This window comes from Oncorhynchus clarkii, chromosome 28, assembly GCF_045791955.1.
Source record: "Oncorhynchus clarkii lewisi isolate Uvic-CL-2024 chromosome 28, UVic_Ocla_1.0, whole genome shotgun sequence".
In the NCBI taxonomy this organism is placed as follows: Eukaryota; Metazoa; Chordata; class Actinopteri; order Salmoniformes; family Salmonidae; genus Oncorhynchus; species Oncorhynchus clarkii.
In genome coordinates, this window is record NC_092174.1 from 10,156,130 (window position 1) to 10,180,977 (window position 24,848).

Consider the following 24,848-nt stretch of genomic DNA (forward strand, 5'->3'; position numbering starts at 1 on the left):
TATTGGATATTTCAAACTTTTTTAACAAATCAAAAACTGAAAAATTGGGCGTGCAAAATTATTCAGCCCCTTTACTTTCAGTGCAGCAAACTCTCTCCAGAAGTTCAGTGAGGATCTCTGAATGATCCAATGTTGACCTAAATGACTAATGATGATAAATACAATCCACCTGTGTGTAATCAAGTCTCCGTATAAATGCACCTGCACTGTGATAGTCTCAGAGGTCCGTTAAAAGCGCAGAGAGCATCATGAAGAACAAGGAACACACCAGGCAGGGCCGAGATACTGTTGTGAAGAAGTTTAAAGCCGGATTTGGATACAAAAATATTTCCCAAGCTTTAAACATCCCAAGGAGCACTGTGCAAGCGATAATATTGAAATGGAAGGAGTATCAGACCACTGCAAATCTACCAAGACCTGGCCGTCCCTCTAAACTTTCAGCTCATACAAGGAGAAGACTGATCAGAGATGCAGCCAAGAGGCCCATGATCACTCTGGATGAACTGCAGAGATCTACAGCTGAGGTGGGAGACTCTGTCCATAGGACAACAATCAGTCGTATATTGCACAAATCTGGCCTTTATGGAAGAGTGGCAAGAAGAAAGCCATTTCTTAAAGATATCCATAAAAAGTGTCGTTTAAAGTTTGCCACAAGCCACCTGGGAGACACACCAAACATGTGGAAGAAGGTGCTCTGGTCAGATGAAACCAAAATTGAACTTTTTGGCAACAATGCAAAACGTTATGTTTGGCGTAAAAGCAACACAGCTGAACACACCATCCCCACTGTCAAACATGGTGGTGGCAGCATCATGGTTTGGGCCTGCTTTTCTTCAGCAGGGACAGGGAAGATGGTTAAAATTGATGGGAAGATGGATGGAGCCAAATACAGGACCATTCTGGAAGAAAACCTGATGGAGTCTGCAAAAGACCTGAGACTGGGACGGAGATTTGTCTTCCAACAAGACAATGATCCAAAACATAAAGCAAAATCTACAATGGAATGGTTCAAAAATAAACATATCCAGGTGTTAGAATGGCCAAGTCAAAGTCCAGACCTGAATCCAATCGAGAATCTGTGGAAAGAACTGAAAACTGCTGTTCACAAATGCTCTCCATCCAACCTCACTGAGCTCGAGCTATTTTGCAAGGAGGAATGGGAAAAAATGTCAGTCTCTCGATGTGCAAAACTGATAGAGACATACCCCAAGCGACTTACAGCTGTAATCGCAGCAAAAGGTGGCGCTACAAAGTATTAACTTAAGGGGGCTGAATAATTTTGCACGCCCAATTTTTCAGTTTTTGATTTGTTAAAAAAGTTTGAAATATCCAATAAATGTCGTTCCACTTCATGATTGTGTCCCACTTGTTGTTGATTCTTCACAAAAAAATACAGTTTTATGTCTTTATGTTTGAAGCCTGAAATGTGGCAAAAGGTCACAAAGTTCAAGGGGGCCGAATACTTTCGCAAGGCACTGTATATATATCACTGCTGCCTCTGCCAGCCCTCTAGATACAAACCAAGATACTATGCGTGTGTGTGGGCACACATGGAGTCACACAAGATTGAATGTTGTGCAGCATAGTGGTAAAAAGTACATACACACATTAATTGCGCCACATCAAATATGAACTTTAGCTATGATTTTGAGCAGGGGGGGGTTATTGTTGAGCGATATTACTGTGTGTTTAACCAAAAAACTAAAAACAATCAATTCCAGCACCCAAAGTAATAGCATGCCGTTACACAATACATTATATTATTATGTGACATCAGCTCCAGTCTGCACGCAGTAGTTGCTGCTCAACTCAATCATAAATCATGGAATTGAGTTTAGTCAGCTACCTGAATCCTAGACTATCATTACTAGGGACACGTTCCTCAGGCTTTGCTGACGCCTACCAGCTCTTACAATGCCTGGATAGCTATTTTTCCTTTCAGCTAACCACATAATCATTTATAGAAATCTGTCAGTCAATGACGTGACTCACAACCTATTTACACTTTCACTATTTGAACACTTGAATAAATGTTTACAAAGACAATTGTTGCTTATTTGGTTCAGTTCACTGTTGACTAATGTCTACCCCGCTCATTTAACATTTAAGTAACTTAGCAGACACACTATCCAGAACTACTTACAGTAGGGAGTGAACACATTTTCATACTGGTCCCTCGTAGGAATCAAAACCACAATCCTTGTTACACACCCAACGTTCTACCAACAGAGCCAAATGGGACTCAGACTATGCCGTGAGGATGGGACCATCAAGTCTGGGTGTCTCAGTTCACACGCTTTCTGACTCTTCCGTAGGGCCCACTCAGGTAATATACACATAAAACAAATGTCAAATATTGTATATGGACCTCTCATCTTTTTTTCTTGATCTCTTACTCTCTCTCTCTTCCTCTTTCTGTACATCTCTCCCTCTCTGTATCTGTTTGGTTGGTCTCTAGGGAGGAGGCTTTCAAGTTTGTACGTCTGGATGGCACTGTAAAAAAGAAGAGAAAGGAGATCCAGAGCGACGCACGTAACAGCCCATTGAACAAGCAGCTATCATTCAAAACTGGACTGGTGGGCCTAAAGGCAACCTCACAGCTGCCTCTCATCTTCCTCATGGACCCAGCCTGGAACTTAGCTACAGAGGACCGCTGTAACCACTTCGGCCAGAAGAGGGACATTGTCATCCTTACGTTTATATAGTAAAGGAGTCCGTAGAGGAGAACATGGTGAGGATTCAGAGGCAGAAGTAGGATTTGGTAGAGGAAGATGTCACGTGTGTGTGTGTATGTATGTTAGTTATTTTACTGCTCTAGGGATATAATTATTGTTTGGACAACCTTCTTTACTATTATATATTGATTTCTACCTTACATTTTGTCACTCACTGTGCGATGCCCAATGCAGAGAATACCGGAAGAAGAATTGTTATTTAATTACCACAGTGAATTATTGTAATGTTTGTGTATGTGTCAATTAAACCCATAAGGGATGGGTTGGCGATTTGAGGGTGGCTCCCCTTCCCGGTCGGGTGGCGCTCGGCGGTCGTCGTCGCCGGCCTATTAGCTGCCACTGATTGCCTTTCCTCCCCCTCCTTGTATGTTTATTGTTAGCACCTGTTAGTGAGTCATTAGTTGGGCTTTATTAGACAGTCGGCCCGCCTGTTTCTTTGTGCGGGGATTAATTATTGTGACCTTCGGTTGTGTAGTAGAGGAACGTGTTTGTTCCTGGCCGTGTATTATACTGTACTGTTTTCGTCCCCCGTGTTTGGGGCATTTGGTTTTGAGCACCCAGTGTTGCGTGAGTGCATTAAAGAGCACAGTATTGCACTCTCTGTTTCCTGCGTCTGACTCCACACCCACGACACCCGGAGCGTTACAATATAGGTGATAATTCAAGGAAAGTTGTGTTTGATTACTGCTCCAATTCGCACTTTCACCAAAGTTTAGAATGGTAAAGAATAGGGAATTAAACATTGTTCTTTTCAACTGCAAGCACTGCTTTGGGACTCCTGGTTATACACCACATGACCGCACCATCAGACCAGACTACATTGATGTGTGATTTTGACTCCCTTTATCATTAATAGTCTACTAGGTATAGCTTTTATAACAGTGTCATATTCCTTGCTTGAAACCTCAAAGTTGTATCTTTCCATAAATTATCTCTGCATAAATAGATTCCCACTAATACTAAGTAATTGGCTGACAAGGATAATATTTTTCAAGAACCAATTACAGTAAAATAACATCTTGTTTCTATGTAATACCGACCCATCAGTCCATATAAAACATTCACGAGGTGAAAAGTTGTTTATACAGCAAAGCCCAGCACATTAAAGCCTGCTTGTGAAAAGCCACCAATTTCACAGGAAGTTTACTTACAATATAATGGACATTGTTGTAAAAATTAAGCCCTCCGAGCTTCAAAAACAAAATGAGGTTACAATATTCCTATAAAAAACTATTTAATACATTTTATAATAAGGCTTGTAGTGGTTATTTCTGTATTACCAAATAAGGAGAGACAAACTTATCACACAAGTCAGAGTTCTACTTAAACTAAATCTTTATTCACTTATTAATAAGGGAGCAGGTCAATACAACACACACATACAAGGTGCCCTTGGAAGATAATAAAATAACAGGATGGGCTGAAGAACTGTGGTCTCTTCTCAGAGGCTCTTTGTCTTATGCCGTGTGACCAGGTTACTCAGAAGCAAAGAGACATTGAAACAATACAGGTCTACCTGTTCCTTGAGCTGATCTCTATCTCATGTCCTTGACTATATGCCCAGAACAGCTGTGGGGAGTGAACGTGGAAGAGAAGAACCATCCTTTCTCAGAAGCACAGCATTGACACTGAAGAAATGTCTTTACTATTTGTTAAGCATATTACATTTTTAAGTATTAATATTAAACAAATCAGTTAAATAGTGATTATTCTCTCACAGACTGTAACCTAACAAAATGTGGGAAAAGTCAAGGGGTCTGAATGCTTTCCGAAGGCACTGTAGGTTACAGTATCTAGCTCCCGAGTGGCACAGCGGTCTAAGGCACAGATGGTTTGAATCCAGGCTGTATCACAATCGGCCGTGATTGGGAGTCCCATAGGGCAGCACCCAGCGTCATCCAGGTTTGGCTGGTGTAGGCCGTCATTGTAAATAAGAATTTCTTCTTAATTGACTTGCCTAGATAAATAAAGGTTACATTTTTTTATTTTTTTATTCAGGGATGTTACAACCTGCTGGATTGACAGCTCCTTTAAGAACCAACATCTCACATTTGGAAAGATTTAATACCAAACCTGAGATTTTGGAGAACTGCTTAACAATATCCAATGCAAATCTAGCCACTGACACATTTTTCAAAAAAAGTGACGTGTCATCTGTCAATTGGAATATCTTGAGCGCTCTGGCCTGGAATGTAAATGCCTTCAGATTGACTGTGATAAACTAATGAGCATAAGGCTTGAGATACTAACAAAAATAAAAGGTGAGATTGGACAACTTTGTCGTATTCCTTGGTAAATGTTAAACCTTGAGGATGTTCCATGATACAGCTATTGGCACCATTATGCAGCGTTCTAATAGCGTCACCAACAACAATTACCAAACTTCCAAGGCTTAAGACAATCAAAGATAAAACTGTGAGTTACGGTATCAAATGCTTTCTGAATATTCAAAAATAAGATAACATGGAAGTCATCCAATAGATCACAATACTTAACCATTGTACATGTCAACTTCAATGCGGTAGGGTCGTCCCAAGGATCCCGAATAGCACGGAACATTTCGCGAACGGCGTCGTAAAGTTTCTTTCCCAGCATGCACTTTGACCCAACCCCCGGAAATAGTTTAATGTTTGCTAGTCATTTAACTAGCTAACAAAAGCTACCTAATCGATTTCACGAAGCGAACAACAGTAGGACAGCATTCAGGTAATGTCGTCTTGTTTATATCTATCTACTTTTCGTATAACCAACTGTCATTTACAGCTGACTTGTTATACAAAGTTCAAGTTTGGTTATATCGACTAACTTACTAGCTAACGTTACCGCTGAACGGAAGCAACATTGGCGAGTTATAATAGCTACTACAATTGCTAACTGGATATTTAGTTCAGCCTCAGGACATATTATGACTAAGGAAAATTGATAATCGACACCTATAATTGGTGAGTGACAATAAAAACTGAGGTGTATGAGGTTGCTTGTGTTTCTAGTTTAACTAACGTTAGGTAGCGAGTCTAGTTATCTAACTAGCTAAATTACATTGTCTTAGTTAGTTAGCAAATAACTTGATGGCATGCATGGCTAAATCAAATTAGTGTTTGCAGCTGTGTCAACTTGGCCACAATCTCTGACCACACGTTAGTCAGTGCAGGGCTCTCAACCATGTTCCTGGAGAGCTAACGTTAACCTCCTGTAGATTTTCGATCCAACCCTCGTTTTAACTAACCTGATTCAGTTTATCAACCAGCTAATTATTAGAGTCGGGTGCGCTAGATTAGGATGGAAGTGAGAACATACGGTAGCTCTCCAGGAACAGGGTTGGAGAGCCTTGCATCAGTGTGGATGGAGCCAAATAACCTTGGAGGTCACGTAAACTAGATAGACAAAGCAGCCTTTCAGTTTAACAGATTGGTCAAAGTGGCAACTAACTAGTCAATCTACGTATCTGTATGTTTTTGCTGGTATAATTGTATACGTGAAGTTTATTTCTGGAAACGCTCTTATGTCCACCAATTTTCACATTGAAATGTTTGCTTATGGATACCTTCATGTCTAAAATATTAGTGTTTTCACATTTTTAATTCATAGATTTTTAGCTGTGTATTATTTTTTTTATTTTTTACGCTATCAATTGTTTAGGTGGGATGGAATGTTCGTATACTGCATTTGACAATGATATGTGGTTGTCTCCGCTAGCTATCTTAAGATCATAGTGGCTCTTGATAAGATCATCTACTAATTGACCACGTTTACATACAAATATCCAGTTTTTATTCGACATACTCAAGTATTCTGTGTTTGAGTTGACGCATTTAATAAACATCATATCCGTTTACAATATCCCCAAAAAGCTTGCATCCCGGTTATGAGAAACTCGGATAAGATGCCTGGGATATGTTGCTCTTAGACGGGATACTATGACATGTAAACGTCTTCTTTTTGGTGGTCTGCACAGGCTGTTTTGCCTATCATGTGATGTTTGTCAAAGGAGTCACTCTGAAAAGTAGGCTGGCTACCTGCTCAGTTCGATCCACCGTAAATATTTATTTAGCTGATACTCCGTACTGGACCATTCTTACATTTGGTAGGCCATTTGTTTAACTATAGTTAGAAGAGAAGCTGCACCTAGGCCTGTCCTAACTTGTTGCCCTGGAAGACTAATAAAGCAGTGCTCACCAGAATAATGTATTACATTGATATAATGAATGCATTATCAATCTAGTTAACACTGGTAAAGTTGTCTGTTTTTACCTCTAGGCAGTACTCTCACAGGACAAGGACATATCTTAGGCAAATGGATCCTCCTCATCAATCCAAGGGAGGCAACAGGCCTCGGGATGGCAAACGTGGACCGAGCCAGTCCACTGTCCCTCATCAGAAAGATGCCTATGCCAGACTCCTCAGCCAGCATCACAGCAGCAAGTTCAGATCCTACCTGGACCAGTATGTCCAACAACAGGGGGAAGAGAGAGGGCCGAGCGAACAGAGGCAGGGATTAGCATACAGCGAAAAACAAGACATACCGCAGAGAAAAAGGGACCAGGCGTTTATCGAGTGCTCTGACTCGAGTGACTTCTCGCCTTCGCCTATGAAAGGTAAAGGAGGTGAAGAGAGCTCTCTGTCCTTGTACATGGACAAGCTGAATAGTCGAGGAGCCCTGCAGGAGCCAGAGAGGAGGCAGGGGGTTTCCGACAAGCAGCGACGCGGGGAGAGGAGGGACACCAACACCAGTCAGGATGGAGATGTGGAGTCCGGTGAGGAGTTTGCCTCCCTCAAACAGAGGGACTCCCAGCATCAACAACAGATAAGAAACAAAGACTACAAAGACCATGCTTACAAAGTGCCCACAAGTAACCAAGTGAACAAGGACATGAGTTATGGGGCATCCCCCCCGAAAGCCTTCTCATCTTTCCCAGCTCAGGCGCAAGAGAAGAAGAAGTCCAAGAAGAAGAATGTGCCAAAGACCAACGCAGATAACAAGAGAGGTGGGCCCATGTATCCTGACTTCGATGCAGACATGTCAACGTCCCCCCTTAACAAATCCAAAAACATGCAACCACAAGGTAAAAAATGGTCTTGACTAAAGTGAATATACTTTTTGAAATACCCTGACTGCAAGGTTGTCATATGTGATCAAGCTTTTGCAAACAGCTGCATTTTCTGTTGAAGATGTATTGTAATGGATTGTAATCGGACTTCTATTGTCATCCTCAGGTGCCTCTACGCCTTCTGACAAGGGTAAGAAGACTAGAGGAAGCCAAGGAGGATCAAAGAAGCAAGTGTTTGAAGCGTACATGACCACAGAGGACGTTTCCCACGGCCTAAAGAAGGGAGAGCTCATTCAGGTGAAACCAGCGTTCTAAGACTAAACCTTCATAAATAAATAAAAATATATATGGTTATTGTATCAAACCAATTAACCTCACTAATGTAAACGGTTACTTGTTTACCGAAGGTCAGAAAATTCTGACCTAAGGCTTTATCGGTCAAAGATTATCTGACACGAGGGCGTGACAAGTTTAGCCTACTAATAGAAACATTTCCATATTCTTTTCAGGGATCCATAAGAATCAACCCCAAAAAGTACCACGAGGCTTTCATTGCAGCACCGGTGAGTGTGTCAATAGAAATATACAGTAGCTTATAGGTGTTGGCAGTAATATTTGTCTAATGGGACTGTGCATCTCTGCAGGATGGCAAGCGGGATATCTTCCTGGATGGAACCGCAGCCCGCAACAGGGCCCTGAACGGGGATGTGGTAGTGGTGCAAGTTCTCCCTCAGGAGCAGTGGAAGGTGAGCTCCATGGTGGAAGATTCCGCCTCAGCATAAATACACTGTGTACACAACTTTAAGAACACCTTCCTAATACTGAGTCGCATCCCCCCTCTTGCCATCAGAACAGCCTCAATTCGTTGGGGCATGGACTCTACAAAGTGTCTAAAGCGTTCCACAGGGATGCTGGCCTGTGTCGACTCCAGTAATTCCCACAGTTTTGTAAATTGTCTGGATGTCCTTTGGGTGGTGGACCATTCTTGATACGTACGGGAAACTGTTGCTGCTGGGTTTTTCATGCTCGTTGCAGTTCTTGACACACTGGTGCACCTACTACCATACCCCGTTTAACGGCACTTAACTATTTTGTCTTTCCCATTCCCCCTCGGAATGGCACACACACACAATCCATGTCTCAATTGTCTCAAAGCTTAAAAGTCCTTTAGTGTGTCTCCTCTCCTTCATCTACGTTGGTTGAAGCGGATTTAGCAAGTCCCATCAATAAGGGATCATAGCTGTGCATCAGCCTTTGTACACTCGGTGTAGAGCAGCTATATCGCATACACTGCTATGTAATAGGAGTATCAGTGTTTCCCCTACATTCAAGTAGATTTAGGTGGGTTACCACCAACTGTCAATGGTTATGACCAACGATGTCTACGGTTATGGCACTTAAGTTTGTGAACCACTCATTTATATCCACTGAGGCAATAACTTGTCATGCTCTTCATAATATACACCATTTACCCGCTGTTAGCTTCAAGCTAGATTTATTCACCTCACTGAATGTTTCACCGGCAAAAGACCCCGACACGTCACACAAGCACATATATTTATATTTTCTGACTAAGCCCCCCCCCTTCCAGGCCTTTTTGTACTCCTTCTGCTCAAATACAATGCATATAGATCATTCCATTTAACCTGACGATCACTACTGCCAGGTTAATTATACTGTTACAAACAGACCAAAACTGGCTCAAGTCAGATCGTCTCCAACACTGCTGATGCACAGTGGCTATCCTAAAAACGGAACTATATGGTTGTACGTGTACAGGTTGTGAAGTCAGACAGTGAAGGCGTGAGCGAACCAGAGACCCAGTCTGGGAGGAGCCAGACACCAGGAAAGAAGACCAAACGCCCCCCCAGTCCTGATGTCATTGTGGAAGCCGAGACTGAAGCTGAGGAACAACTGGCCAAGAGGGTGGAGAACATCAGCCTCAACGCCACAGGTACAGGCATTTCCCCTCAGCAGGTTTAATGAAACCACACACATTTATGGCAAAAGTTCTCAAAACTGTAGAGCAAATCCATTTGACAAAAATAGGAAATCGACACCGATTGGTAACTTCCAGCACTTTCCCCAATTAATTTTGCTGTTCTGCCTCTGCAGAAGATGGAATTAAAAAAGAGATACTCCAAAGGACTGCGAAGGTAAGCAGTTTTATTTTGAAAATGGATCCTTATGGCTGTTGTGCTATTGCATGAAGAAAGACCTACTTCTAGTCACAAACATTTTAAAAGAAAATATACTGATTTCCAACAAACATCTCGCTCTACAGAAACATTTGCATTGAGACCTATCCTTCTGTCAAAGGGTTCGCTTCTCTTTGCTTTAGTTTATTTTTTTCATTAGTCAAATTCGATGTTCTTGTGTCCTCTTCATCTGCACCTTCTCCCCTAGGTGGTGTACATAGTGGAGCAGAAGCACTCGCGGGCCGCCACAGGCTTCCTCAAGTTCCTCCCGGACAAACCCTTTGCCATGTTCTCTCCTGTTGACCACCGTGTTCCACGGGTAAATGTTCCCCTGCCAGATTGCCCCCACGACTTTTGCTCCCGCCCGGGAGACTACGCCAATATCCTGTTCATCGTCCGCATTACCAGCTGGCCAGACGACAGCAACTTTGCAGAGGGGTATGTAATGAGTCACTGTCTCACTGTAGGGAATTGTCTGCATCCCTACCCCGTAGCATTGTCTCGTTTGTTTATACTCTCCTTCACGCATAAGTGTTTGACTTTATGGCTCGTAAAATAATTCTAGAGTTTTAGGTACACCCATCTGGTACCCCCCCCAAACAAGTACCAGGGAAAACATTACACCACTGCCTGTACTGTTGACACTAGGCAGGATTGAGCCATGGACTCATGCGGCTTAGCCATTTCCTGGTTCTGCCAATCAGCATGACACAACAGGAACGGGGATTCGTTCCACTCCTCAATTGTAAAGTGTTGGTGATCGCGTGCCCCCTGGAGCCACTTCTTGTTTTTAGCTGATAGGAGTGGAACCCGGTTGTGGTCGTCTGCTGCACTAGCCCATCCGTGACAAGGACTGACGAGTTGTGCGTTCCAGAGATGCGGTTCTGCACACCACTGTTGTACTGCGCCGTTTGTGGCCCGTCTGTTAGCTTGTACGATTTGTTAGTCTCCTTCGACCTCTCATCATACTGTTTTTGCCCATAGGACTACCACTGATTGGAGGGGGGGGGGGGGTTGCCGCACCATTCGTGGTAAACCCTAGACACGTTGTGCGTGGAAAAGTAGGGCTAAGTCCGTTTAGTCGACTGATCGATTGTTTGGTCGATAGCTGCTCAAGATGCCCGTCTGCTTCACGCCTGTCTGAGTGGACTAATCCATTGCGGAGGCCTTGGGGATGGCACTGTACATTCTAAGACGCGCTACTGAAATTGCACATGGTTACATTATGTAAGGACGATGGTGCCACAATAAAAAAAAAAATATATTTTATAACAAATAGCCTTTCTCCTGCGTTGGATAGCGGTCATTGTCTGCGGTTCTGAAACATCAGTGTGCTGTTGAATTGGCGCCTTTTCCTAGACCATGTTGCTTTGTGCATAATAGCAAAGTTAACCAGCATATTGGTTTTGAGAACAATGCCGACTGAGGCATTGAGAAAACCGACTGAGGAGATAAGAACAGCTCTTTCCTTATTGTCTTAAGAAAAGTGAGGAGCGGGGAAACCCCAACTTGATTAGGTCTATAATCAATAGCCTGACTGTTAAATGTGCCTGACTATAAATCATCCATATACATATCTACAGAAATAAGACGGGTCATGCTTCTGTTGCTGGTTTTGAATGTTTGTTTGATAGCCTACTGATTCTGTGAGCTCCAAGCCTTACGCAACCACGTGTTGGAGAAAGCAATTGCACAATTTTGGCTGTTTTTATTATTTGCCATGCTGTGATTGCGGCTTTTCACTTTCTGTTGTTGTTAGAACAACCTCTTTGGTATTACTTTTCTCACCACCTGTTTGGCCAATATGCATGCAGCGCTTGCTTCTTCTTGATCTTCAGTAGTTTCCACAACTTGTCAAATTTCTTCCACACATCTGACTTCCCCTTTCCCTCCTGAGCAACCATTTTTGCTGTCGCGTGTTCCGTTTTATAACCAGTTTATTGATGGGCTATATGTCACGATGTGTACATGTCACGTAAAGAGAGCAAGGGTTGAGGGAATTGGGAATGTTTTTCCTTAAATGAAGGATTTCGGTAAAATAACTTTACAGTCAGATGGCTTATGTTGCAGCAACACGAACAGTGCGATAAACCCTGTTCTGTGATGGTTGCTGCAGCAGGAAGGCGAGCGAGACACAGGCACTCGGTCTTTATTTTTTAACATTGCAGCCTGAGTCTGAGCCCGGCACAATGAAGTCAATTGCGTTTGGACTCCCTGTAAAGAAATTTGTCTGTCCTAATTATTTCATCAAACAGTGCACTTAAAGCATCCAACAAGCTGAATAAATACAATAGACTGGTCAAAAGAACAGACGACGTGCTGTCGACCCCAAGGTTTTAATTTTTTTCATGGACAGCCCTAGTGAAAGTCCCATGAGGCCGGATGTTTTAGCGGTACCGGAACCAGTGTGCCTGGCACAGACGATCCTACCACGCTCAGTCTCTTAGGTCACTCGTTTCGCCCATTCTAACTTTTCAATGGAAATGTAACCGAATGCCTGCTTTATATTGCAAACCCCGGCCACATTACTCACTCTGTGGGAGCTAACCTTTTTGGTGTACAGGGTGGTGTACCTGCCCACTGAGTGTAAGTGCTTGTCTGTGAATTCTAGTAGGGGATGATGCACTTGTGCTTCTAGAGGATCAGCTCTACGACACTCATTATCTATGTAATAAACTTTTATTAAGTTACATCGAAGCTCACATCTTGCCCATATCTATCGGATGCTGACAGTCCTCCTTATGCCCTCCCCCAGTCGACTTGCTAAGACTCTGGGCCAGGCCGGGGAGATTGAGCCGGAGACCGAGGGCATCTTGATAGAGTACGACGTGGACTTCTCCGAGTTCTCTGTCGAGGTGCTGGGCTGCCTGCCCCAGAAGCTGCCCTGGACCATCCCCCCTGAGGAGTTAGGCAACAGGAGAGACCTGAGGTGAGTTGAGGACGCTCACAAATACGGCATCCATATCAGGAAGTCGTCAGTTCTCAGACGCAACTCCCTCAGTTGTCATTGACGCCGTACACAAAGGCTCTCGCATGCCCAATTCCAATGGAGCCACTCGATGTACATATGTATTGCGCCATTGTCTTTGCCTTTTTTATAAATACTAATTTGACACAACTGAAGAGGTGGAGACAACACTCATATATGCAGAGTTATTGTTTTCTATTCAGGAAAGAATGCATATTCACAATTGACCCAGCTACCGCCAGAGACCTGGACGATGCGTTGTCTTGCAAACCACTGCCCGACGGTGAGCCATTTTGTGTTCCTTTTGGAAACGAAGCATAGGGAATGCAATTTTGATGGTTTATTAATGCAGACGGGTTTTGAATTTACTCATGTTTTTATTGACTTGTGGAATTCATCAATGACAAAAGTTCTCCTGGTATGTTCTCTTTGTTAGGCAACTTTGAGCTGGGCGTCCACATTGCTGACGTGAGTTATTTCGTGGAAGAAGGCAATGCGCTGGACTTCATCGCCAGTCGGCGAGCCACCAGTGTCTACATGGTTCAAAAGGTCTTTGTTTGTTATTACCAAATGATTCATGTATTAGTCAATTGATAATGAATGAATGTATGTATTATTGGAGAAAGTAAGTTCTGACTATTAGATAATTACCAGCTGGGCATACAGTAAGTTAACTGTTGACGTTGGCCTGTGCCACTCCCAGGTGATCCCCATGTTGCCTCGTCTGCTGTGTGAGGAGCTGTGCAGTCTAAACCCCCTGACTGACAGACTCACCTTCTCCGTCATCTGGAAGATCACCCCTGAGGGCAAGGTACAACACCTTCAAACTAAGTATGCTAGTGTTTCCATAGAAACCGGAAGCTGTGGCACTGTTTCTCAGATGGATGCACTGTAATTGTATTGCATGAAGTTTAAAATCTTTATAATACTATACAGTGTATTCAGACTCATTCCCTTGTTCCATATTTTGTTACATTAGTCTAATTCTAAAATGGATTTAAAAAATCTAAAAAATCCTCAGTCTACACAAAATACCCCATAATGACAAAGCGAAAAACAGATTTTTAGAAATGTTTGCTAATTTATACAAAATAAAAAACACCTTATTTACTTAGGTATTCAGACTCGTTGCTAAGAGACTCAATTGAGCTCGGGTCCATCCTGTTTCCATTGATCATCCTTGAAATGTTTCTACAACTTGATTGGAGTCCACCCGTGGTAAATTCAATTGATTGGTCATGATTTGGAAAGACGTGTGTGTATTTATAAATAAGGTCCCACAGTTGACAGTGCATGTCAGAGTGAAAACCAAGCCATGAGGTTGAAGGAATTGTCCGTAGAGCTCCGAGACAGGATTGTGTCGAGACACAGATCTGGGGAAGGGTACCAAAAAAATGTCTGCAGCATTGAAGGTTCCAAAGAACACAGTGGCCTCCATTCTTAAATGGAAGAAGTTTGGAACCACCAAGATTCTTCCTAGAGTTGGCCGCCCGGCCCAACTGAGCAATCGGGGGAGAAGGGCCTTGGTCAGGGAGGTGACCAAGAACCCTAGAAAATTCTGGAGGAAACCTGGCACCATCCCTACGCATTATGGTGGCAGCAGCATCATGCTGTGGGGATGTTTTTCAGCTTCAGGAACTGAGAGACTGGTCAGGATTGAGGGAAAGATGAATGGAGCAAAGTACAGAGATCCTTGATGAAAACCTGCTCCAGAGCATTCAGGCCCTCCGACTGGGGAGAAGGTTCACCTTCCAACAGGACAACGACCCTAAGCACACAACCAAGACAACGCAGGGGTGGCTTCGAGACGAGTCTCTGAATGTCCTTGAGTGGCCCGGACTTGAACCGATCAAACATCTCTGGAGAGACCTGAAAATAGCTGTGCAGCAATGCTCCCCATCTGATCTGACAGAGCTTGAGAAGAATGGGAGAAACTCCCCAAATAACAGGTGTAGCAAACTTGTAGCTTCATACCCAGAAAGACTCATTGCTGTAATCACTGCCAAAAGGTGCTTCAACAAAGTACAGAGTAAAGGGTCTGAATACTTGTATAAACTGAAATATCACATTTACATATTTTCAAAAAATTCCAGAAACCTGTTTTTTGTCATAAAGGGGTATTGTGATATAAACTTTTAGAATAATGCTGTAGCATAACTAAATGTGGAAAAAGTCAAGGGGTCTGAATACTTTCCAAATGCACTGTATGCAGATGTGTGGCACATTCACCACACTCCGTCTCTACCCCTCTAGATCCTGAGTGAGTGGTTCGGTCGCTCGGTGATCCGCTCGTGCGTCAAGCTGAGCTACGACCACGCCCAGAGCATGATCGAGTCCCCCGACAAGCTGTTCCAGGCAGACGAGCTGCCCCCCTGTGCCCCCGAGCACCCCATGGACGAGATCCACCAGGCCGTGCTCAACCTGCACGCCATCGCCAAGAGGCTCCGTGCCCAGCGCTTTCAGGGTGGCGCCCTGCGCCTTGACCAGGTCAGAGGGCGCTGCATAGTATAGGACCGCTGTGTCATGCCATTTTTTTGTGCTGTTGTCAGAAGGTCTCGGAATAGGAGTGCTGATATTGGATCAGTTTAGCCTTGTAGATCACAATGAATGAACAGGGGACCCGATCCTCGATCTGCACTGCTACCCCGAGACACTTTTTGAATCTAAAGATTTACAAAAACGTTTGTCTATTTTTACCATGCGAAAGGACAGAGCTAAATCTCAGAATGATGACTATGATCTCCTTTCGCAGTTGAAGCTGTCTTTCACGCTAGACAGAGAGACCAGCATGCCCCAGGGATGCTATGTCTACCAGTACAGGGACAGCAACAAGTAAGTCAACCCCACAACAATACACATACTCCGAATGTACGAAACATTAGGAACACCTGCTCCTTCCATGAGGTAGAATGACCAGAATGACCATGTAAAAGCCAGAATCCCTTTTTGTCACTTGTTAAATCCACGTCAATCAGTGCAGATGAAGGGGAGGAGACAGCGCACCAGTTTGAGTCAAGAAATGCAACGCTACTGGGTATTTCACGCTTAATAGTTTCCAGTGTGTATCAAGAATGGTCCGCCACGCAAAGGACATCCAGCCAACTTGACACAACTGTGGGAAGCATTGGAGTCAACATTGCCCAGCATCCCTGTGGAAAGCTTTCAACACCTTAAGAGTCCATGACCTGATGAATTGAGGCTGTTCTGAGGGCAAAAGGGTGTGCAACTCAATATTAAGGTGTTCCTGATGTTTTGTACACTCTGTATGTGCATACATACCCAAAGAGTCAGCTCCCTAAGCAAGCTAATGGAATTAAAGTGAGCTTAACAGCGACTGTGCTCTCAGATGGAGATACTATCCGATTCTATACTATGTCTTGCATGTCAAGTTTTTTGTTTGAATGCTTTTCTCGCTGTCTTCTCTCCCAGGTTGGTAGAGGAGTTCATGTTGCTGGCCAACATGGCCACGGCCCACCAGATCTACCGCTCCTTCCCCAACAAGGCCCTGCTGCGACGCCACCCCCCGCCCCAGACCAAGATGGTGGACGACCTGCAGGAGTTCTGCGACCAGATGGGCCTCCACATCGACTTCTCCACGGCCGGGACGCTCCATGTGGGTATCTCCAACTCCAGCATGCACTCTAAAACACAACAAGTCTGTCAATGGGAGGCCTACTCAAAAATAACAGAAATGCAGAATATAACTTTTTAAAACAAATGTTCACGTATGTGTTAAGTGGGTTTGTCTCTTTTTAACTTGTCCCTTGTCCTTACCATCTCCCCCACATCACTGCTCATATATTAATACCAAATGGACACACTCATTCTCTGAAGCACATAAATTCAGCCGGAATGCATTCTGCCCCTCCCCTCAATAGAAAAGTTTGAATGAGACTCTTGGCGATGACGAGTACACCAGCGCCAGGAAAGAGGTCCTGACCCACATGTGCTCCAGACCCATGCAGGTTAGTGTGTGCCACTACCCGTCGTCTCTCTATACTGCTGCCTCCTTTGGCTTCCTGTGTGGGTTGTTTCAGTCCACCGCTAGTCTACTGGGGCTCTAGCTCTATGTTTATCTGGATTGTCCCCATGTGTTTTCCTCTTGGGCTGCCCCCAGGTAGCCAAACAACATGTCCAAAACATTTAGCAAATCTATTTGTATTATACCAGTTAATGTCAATGGTCTTGTTGAAGGCTACCTTCTACACTCTCTCGCTAACCTATTTTGCTTTTGAGCCAACTTCAAAAATGTCACTGTGTGCCTCCCGGGTGCTGCAGTGGTCTAGGGCACTGCAGCGCTAGCTGTGCCACCAGAGACTCTGGGTTCGCGTCCAGGCGCTGTCGCAACCGGGAGGTCTGTGGGGCGACGCACAATTGGCCTAGCGTCGTCCGGGTTTGGCCGGTAGGGATATCCTTGTCTCATTGCGCACCAGCGACTCCTGTGGCGGACCGGGCGCAGTGCACGCTAACCAAGGTCGCCAGGTGCACGGTGTTTCCTCCGACACATTGGTGCGGCTGGCTTCCGGGTTGGATGCGTGCTGTGTTAAGAAGCAGTGCGGCTTGGTTGAGTTGTGTTTCGGAGGACGCATGGCTTTCAACCTTCGTCTCTCCCGAGCCCGTACGGGAGTTGTAGCGATGAGACGAGATAGTAACTACTAACAATTGGATACTATGAAAAGAGGGTAAAATAAAAAATAAATAAATAAAAATAAATAAAAATTCACTGTGACCAATGATATGTGAATGCTTCCCTCCCCAGATGGCTATGTACTTCTGTACGGGGGTGTTGAAGGAGGAACTCCTGTTCCGTCACTACGCCCTCAACGTACCCTTCTACACCCACTTCACCTCGCCCATACGGCGCTACGCTGACGTCATCGTCCACAGGCTGCTGGCCGCCTCTCTTGGTGGGTGGTGAGACACTGTGCTGTGTGTGTGGGTTTTACCCCATTAGAGAACAATGGCTTCGCTGTGTTAAGAGGGGTGGACCGAGGGCAGGGCGGTGTCTCATCTGTGTGGTTGTGCCCAAAGAAAATGTGGCTCTGATGGTGGAATGGCAACGTGGTAAAACACGAAAGCGTCCCTTAGATTCCAAAACACCCTGAATCTGACCTGATGTTTATTTTTAGTCCCTGTGTCTGAGATTCACTACTTTTTGACGGTGTAGTGCTGCCATCTCTGTAAGAGAGAAGTAGTTCAAGTTGACTCCAGTGTGTGTGTTTTGCCTGTCTTGTCTTTACAATACATCCTTTGCTTATTTCTGGTTTGTGTAGGCTGTGGTACTCACCTGGAGTTGAAAGGGGAGGAGGTGCAGAAGCAGGCGTCCCACTGCAACGATAAGAAGACGGCCTCTAAGAGAGTCCAGGAGCTCAGCTCAGAGCTGTTCTTCAGTGTGTTCGTCAAGGTACACCCAAGACTTTGCACCCACCTGGTGTCCCAGGTTTAAATCGGTCCCTGATTAGAGGGGAACAATGAGAAAATCCAGTTGAACCGGCTTTGACGTTCAGAGTTGCATTTGAGGGCCCTATACCAGATATGGTTTGGAATACTATCTGTTAAATTTCAAATACTATGAGCAATTCATTGAGCCTGCTAAGTCTTAGATGGGTGGTGTACTTTTGGGACTGGTCTATTGGTTCCATTGCACCAGGCAACCTTAATCGAGTGCATCTGGACTATTTGAAAGAAAACAAATACTATTTGAACCCAGGGCTGTTACACACTCATATCTTCAGTTAGGATTTAGCCCCTGGTGTTGCATTCAGGGCAACCCAAGTGTGGCACTGTTCAGAATGTTATTTGCCCCCCCCTGCAGGAGAGTGGTCCTCTGGACTCTGAGGCCATGGTGATGGGAATTCTGGATCAGGCCTTCGACGTCCTCGTGCTGCGCTACGGGGTGCAGAAACGCATCTACTGCAAAGTGAGTGCCACTCGAACCAGGGCAGTATTCATTTTTTGTGACGATACCAGATCTGATTTTGAGATTTTGTCTTATCTACTGCTTGGGTCCGTACAGTGCCAAACACGACGGCTGCTGATTTGGGACACACCGTATCAACCTTTCAAGTGTTTCGAAAAAAAATAATTATCATATATATATGACAAGTTCAGAAAGAACCTCTCTATTTCTGACAGTTGTCTTCAATTTTGTGCCGTGTAAACATGACCCAGGTTACCACTCATAAGTGACTAATCTTTCTATCAGATACCACATCAAGCTTTATGGTCCTCTCTCTAGGCTTTATCGTGTACTATGATTTACATGATAAGGTCCGGCAATGGTCTAGAGAGAAGAATTTACATAAACATTGTTAGGTCGTCATTTCATAACTTTACACCCCAAGACCTTGGCTGACACACAGCATGATTGCATCCATTTGTCAGCTCTTGCACTACACAACTACAACAACAACAAAAATAAGCTTTAGTCAAATTTGAATGTCATTCATGGATTCTAAGTTGAATGAAATCGGGTTCATATTCAATTGACATCAAACGGTAGAAAATGGACTGAAACGGGGAGGGACTACCACATTTATTTTTGTTACGTGCCCTGATGAACAGATGTATGAGAGTAAATTATTCTCCTGTTTTGGATGAACAGAATTAATGCGGAGGTGTGTAGTTGATGTGTTAAGTTGTGTTGTCATGTTCTTCAGGGTCTACATGGCCTGGAGACGTTCCACTTCCACAAGGTGGGGAAAAAGGGGGAGTTGACTCTGGTGTGGGCCGCAGAGGAACCCGGGAAGCCTAGCGTACGGCAGGTAAGACCTAGGGATCGTGCCAAATGACTTTAAATAAAAATGTAACCGCCATCTAATAGTTTTCCTATAAAATGATTGGAACATTTCATAAACATCCAAGTGAAATCCTGTTGCGTGGCATGTCTGCTAAGGGGCAGACATGCAGTCGTACAGTGGGCTTAGGCCTCTTCAATCTGCTTTGTAGCTGCCCGACTGGGCAGGTGACATTTTGTCCCGAAGACAACCGTTAAGTGTTCCTTCCATTTGTTATGTCCATTAGTGACTCACCACAAAAAAAGAAACCTAGCCAAGTGATCACAGGCCTTCTTCCCTCCATTCTCTTTTCCCTCTGGTACGTCTCACAAAATTTCTATCCGACCGCTCCCTCAACGCAAGATCGACTCACCCAAGCTCCCATTAGGCTTTCGGAAATTACTGCTTACAGAAAGGGATGTAGCCTCCCGAGTGGCGCAGCGGTTTAAGGGACTGCATCGCACTGCTAGAGGTGTTACTACAGACCCGGGTTCATTCCCGGGCTGTGCCACAACTGGCTTTGGTGGGAGTCCCATAGGGCGGTGCACAATTTGGTCCGGGTTAGGGGAGGGTTTGTCTGGGGGGGACTTTACTTGGCTCCTTGTGGCGGGCCATGTTAAGCTGGCAGGTGTTAAGGAGTGCGGTTAGGCGGGTCATGTTTCAGAGGACGCGTGACTCCACCTTCGCCTCTCCCGAGCCCGTTGGGGAGTTACAACAATGAGACAAAATTGAGAAAAGTGGGGGGGGTTTAAAATTAAAAGTATTGGATACACAAGCAAAACTCTAGATGAGCCATGTTCCAACTGCTGTTTCCAGAGGCCCCAACCATGGTACATTGAATGATTAAGCATATTTGCTACGATAACAGTTCTCAATACAAACAATTGGATTGTTTTGAAGGCGCTAGACCGCTAGGACATTTTTAAGCAGGTTCTCTAAAACAGTAGAGCATTGAAGCCCAACCCCATGTTAAACTAGCCGCTGAATGCAAACAGAATGTTATTATTTTGAGTGTCTGTCACTAACAGAGGGTTGTCCTGTTCCGGCCTCTCCTTCTAGGAGATCTCCATCTTTAGTCTGGTGGATGTGCAGCTGAGGGCAGATGGAGCGCCTATGAAATACAGCGCTGTCATCAAGAGGCCTAATGAGACGGCGTAATGAATACTCTCATGTGTCCCGAATAACACACTCGCGCACACACACACACCATATCACACATTCTCTGACACACACCACACACAGCACTGCCGAAGAAGTTTTGCCAGTATTTTGACATTGACTACACAAACACACACGTTCTTGCACGTTTTTTTTAAATATGTATTAGAAAAGCAACTTTTTTGTAGTTAAACTTTACAGTTCAGTTACCATTGAGGAGCCGAGGCTGGACCGTAGCACTGAAGCAGTGGTATTGTTGCAGGGGCCTGGCTGCTTAACTGTAAAAGCGCCAAGACTGTGCAATGAACTTTTTATTTTGCAGTTTTTACCTTTTTTTAGGAGGTCATTTTTAGATATTATAATTATATACACAGTCAATGTGTGAAGATGATGGCTTAAACTATTTTAGGTTTCAAACCAGTTTTATTGAAGCTGTTCCATTAATGCCAAGTGTACTGTAACTGGTCGTTTCAGTCGCAATGCAATTGTCATTGTTTATTTGTAGCTGTAACCTAGTAAGAGCTTGTATGCTTTTCCACTTCAATTCATAGTATGACACTCGTCCCCACATTAATCTACTTTAAAGGCTCGACGAAGCGTTCATCAACCTTTTTCGTAAGGACTTTGTAGAGGCTTCAGTTATTTTAAAAGTGAATTTGCACAATGAGCAACGTCTGACTTTTTGCCAAATGCTTTGCCACCCTTTTTTTATATAGCAAGACATTTGCTTATAAATTGTCTGTGGAGCATCTACAGTGTCTTGTGAAGTCGTTTAAAGTGAGACCTGAAATCCTTGTTGACGGAACTGTTCCTTAGTGAAAAACAAAAAGATGAACCTACCCTATCCGCTAATATACCGCCGTTGACATGTTTATGGCAGTGCATGCTGGCATTTACAGTGCAGATTCTAAGCATGCTAATCCATTGTCTCAAAGTTGTCAAGTGTGTGAAATTGACTTTTTTCGTGACAGTTTTGACAGTGACTCTAAAATGACGGCGTACGATGCTGCTGTTGAGAACTACCTTGTGAATGTGAGGCCTTGACCATTTTTGTCTCCCATAAAAAATCCTCCTAATGGCCTGCATGTCCAAACAATACTGACACAATACTTTTTTTTTTTTTGTCTTTCATCTCAGTATTGTACATGACAGTAATGATATGATTTATAAATCTCGTATTGTTTTGGAGGGCAGCCATCTTAGTGGTCTTGCTCCATAAGCAGGTGTGCCTTTTTCCGTAACATTGCTTTTCTTTCTAGAGTAAAACAACCTTTATCTTGTTTGGTTTACATTGTAAATGAAGTTATGCTAATATGATGTAAGACCATAAATGTTCTGCAAATTGTAAGGTGCCAGTAGCAAGGAACTCCTTTCAACTCTCGTTTTTTTTCTTCAATAACAAATAAACCTTTTTGCCTTTTTACTAAGTAATTACAATTTTGGAGTCCATTAAATATTAGCAAAACAACCCATTTCCAGAGCTCTCTATTTAAAGGGGGCTGTTTTTTTGTTGGTGCGATTTTTAAAAAGCTTGTGATTGTCTTTTGTAATCGGGTCGCCGAGAGCAATTGAGTAGTGGGCCTTTAACAGGAACGGGAGAGCTAGGCCGTCAGTCCACACAATACCTTATTTCCTTTGCGCTTGTTTTACGTAATATATTCCATTCATTTTGCCCACGTAACCTATGCCTTACATGAAAATAAGTTGAGCTTTCAGATGTAAGATTTAGTATTCAAGCATCTTTTCATTGATTACATTATTTTTTTTTACTGCACTCCCCGTTCCATTCGTGACGTTAGTACTGTAGGTGTACTTGCATTGCCTTGCTCATGGTGATGACAATGTATAGACTGCAGTGGTTGTCAATGTCTCAAACTTCTATTAACCTTGTTATAGTGGACCCTGTTATGTTCAATAGGAAGAAAATGTAATAAAACAGTGAAACATGGATATACCACAATAACTTGTCCAATAAGAAAAGAAAAAATTGTTTGCCTTTGCAAAACGTTTTGCTTAATTGTGCTCTACTGAACATGACCCAGGTGTTGTCCTGTTGCTTGGGGAGTGGGAGAACTGTGCTGTGTTAACATGTTATACTATCCAACTGGACACACAATATTAATGTATTAGCAGTGATCACATAGGAATTGGTGTAAAAGTGTACTTGATGTGGCTGGCCCCTGTGAACCAAATAAACATCGGCTTCACTAAATTGTTCTAGTACTGTCCATTTTGTACCGTACTGAATAAATTAAAAGGAGTTGTCTGAGTTGGGAGGGGAAAACTGAAAACTAGCTTTAATTGGCAGAAAGGTTTGGAACTCTCTTGGTCTATAAACTAATTTACCGCCTGGTCACCAGACAGTCAAACTCCATCCCACCAAACACCTCTTACCATATACTGGCATTATCATTTACTCAATTTCACAGTATTATTCCAACCTTAGTGTGGAAATGTATACAAAAAATTAAGAACACCTGCTCTCCATGACATGGACTGACCAGGTGAATCCAGGTGAAAGCTATGATCCCTTATTGATGTCACTTGTTAAATCCACATCAATCGGAGTAGATGCAGAGAAGACGAATACGTTTTATGTAATAAAAAAATTAAGCCTTGAGACAATTGAGACATGTATTGTGTATGTGTGCCATTCAGAGGGTGGATGGGCAAGCCGACACATGGAAGTTCCTTTGAACTGGGTATGGTAGTAGGTGCCAGGCGCACCGGTTTGTGTCAAGAACTGCAACACTGCTGGGTTTTTCACTCAATAGTTTCCTGTGTGTATCAAAAATGGTCCACCACCTAAAGTACGTCCAGCCAATTTGAAACAAATGTGGGAAGCGTTTGATTAACATTGTACCAACCTTACACAACACTTAGGGCAACATATATAAATTGTTCTTTGTCAAAATTGCACTACCTCAGTCAATTTGTGTAATCATATAATGCTGTGTTTTGCATCATTGTGAAGATATACACAATCAAGACCATTATTAATTTGGAAAATGTTTTATATATTTAATTAACTTTGAAAATGTGGAATAGGTTGTGTGGATTCGTAGGAAATAATACAATTGAATCCCTTTTTAGATGTAATATTTAGGCAGCAAAATGTGAAGACTGCAAGGGGTCTGTAGACTTTCACTAAGCATTAACCCTTGTGTGTCTTAAGGGACAAAAATGACCCGCCACTATGTTTAACAGCAGAGAAACCCCCCTAAATTATATTTTTTCACCTTGAAATTTGATGACTTTTCGTAGAGTGACCCCAACATTAGAAAAAGTGAAACATCACCTTTGTTCATAATTCCATGAAAGCTGTACACCACCAGGGTACAAAGATTGCCTTAGGGTCATTTCTGACCAGGCAGTTCCAAAATAATTTACACACCACAAAAACCACAAAGACACACACACACACACAATGACAAATTGAGATTGTGTGCTACTGATTGAACTCAGACAAAACTACATCTTCCTTGTGCATGTGCAACATCTCCCCTCCATGACCCCACACATGACTCAAGTTCACAGACAAAATAAAAACACTTTGACAAAATTAACATTTCTTGAAAGCATTGTTTAGTAAAGGGGAATGCAGTCAGAGGCTATGAAGGTGCTGCAGATGACAGTACCGCCAGTTCTCTCTTTGCTGAAACCATGACTGCACGTTTCAGTGCCCAACAGGTCGTAGATGTGATTTTTTTCAGATATCCAGGAGGAACAAGAGAACAATGATTTAGAAGAGGAGGTGGTATCTGAAGAAGATGGGGAAGAATACAAGCCAGAGCACGATGCATCATCTTCAGATGAAGAAGAAATCCGCCAAGCTGAGAGACATTTTTGTCAAAGAACAGCGAAATAGCATGGTCCTTGTCACCATATGACAACCAGGGCAGGATGGCAGCACAAAATGTCATAAGGATGACCCCAGGGCCCACAAGACATGCAGTTACCCATGC

General features: G+C 43.5%; 1 protein-coding gene across 1 annotated transcript; it reads left to right on the plus strand.

Moving 5' to 3' along the window:
• The first annotated feature begins 5,337 nt into the window (after positions 1-5,337).
• Positions 5,338-23,095, plus strand: LOC139386647 (DIS3 like 3'-5' exoribonuclease 2). The gene is made up of 21 exons (XM_071132404.1): positions 5,338-5,441; positions 6,993-7,798; positions 7,950-8,080; positions 8,293-8,346; positions 8,428-8,529; positions 9,563-9,737; positions 9,899-9,939; positions 10,190-10,419; positions 12,737-12,910; positions 13,153-13,232; positions 13,386-13,498; positions 13,653-13,760; positions 15,203-15,436; positions 15,702-15,781; positions 16,379-16,562; positions 16,828-16,914; positions 17,709-17,856; positions 18,223-18,353; positions 18,765-18,869; positions 19,609-19,713; positions 20,785-23,095. The coding sequence occupies exons 2-21, from the start codon at positions 7,030-7,032 to the stop codon at positions 20,881-20,883; spliced, it is 3,150 nt and encodes a 1,049-aa protein (XP_070988505.1). The 5' UTR covers positions 5,338-5,441; positions 6,993-7,029; the 3' UTR covers positions 20,884-23,095.
• The last annotated feature ends 1,753 nt before the right edge of the window (positions 23,096-24,848 follow it).

What these genes read in the sequence shown, in the direction of transcription:
- LOC139386647 (XM_071132404.1), top strand. Translation starts at nt 7,030, where the DNA reads ATGGATCCTCCTCATCAATCCAAGGGAGGCAACAGGCCTCGGGATGGC. An exon ending in GCGCCCTGCGCCTTGACCAG is followed by an intron (nt 15,437 to 15,701) that starts GTCAGAGGGCGC and finishes CTCCTTTCGCAG; the next exon opens with TTGAAGCTGTCTTTCACGCT. An exon ending in TCTTCAGTGTGTTCGTCAAG is followed by an intron (nt 18,354 to 18,764) that starts GTACACCCAAGA and finishes CCCCCCCTGCAG; the next exon opens with GAGAGTGGTCCTCTGGACTC.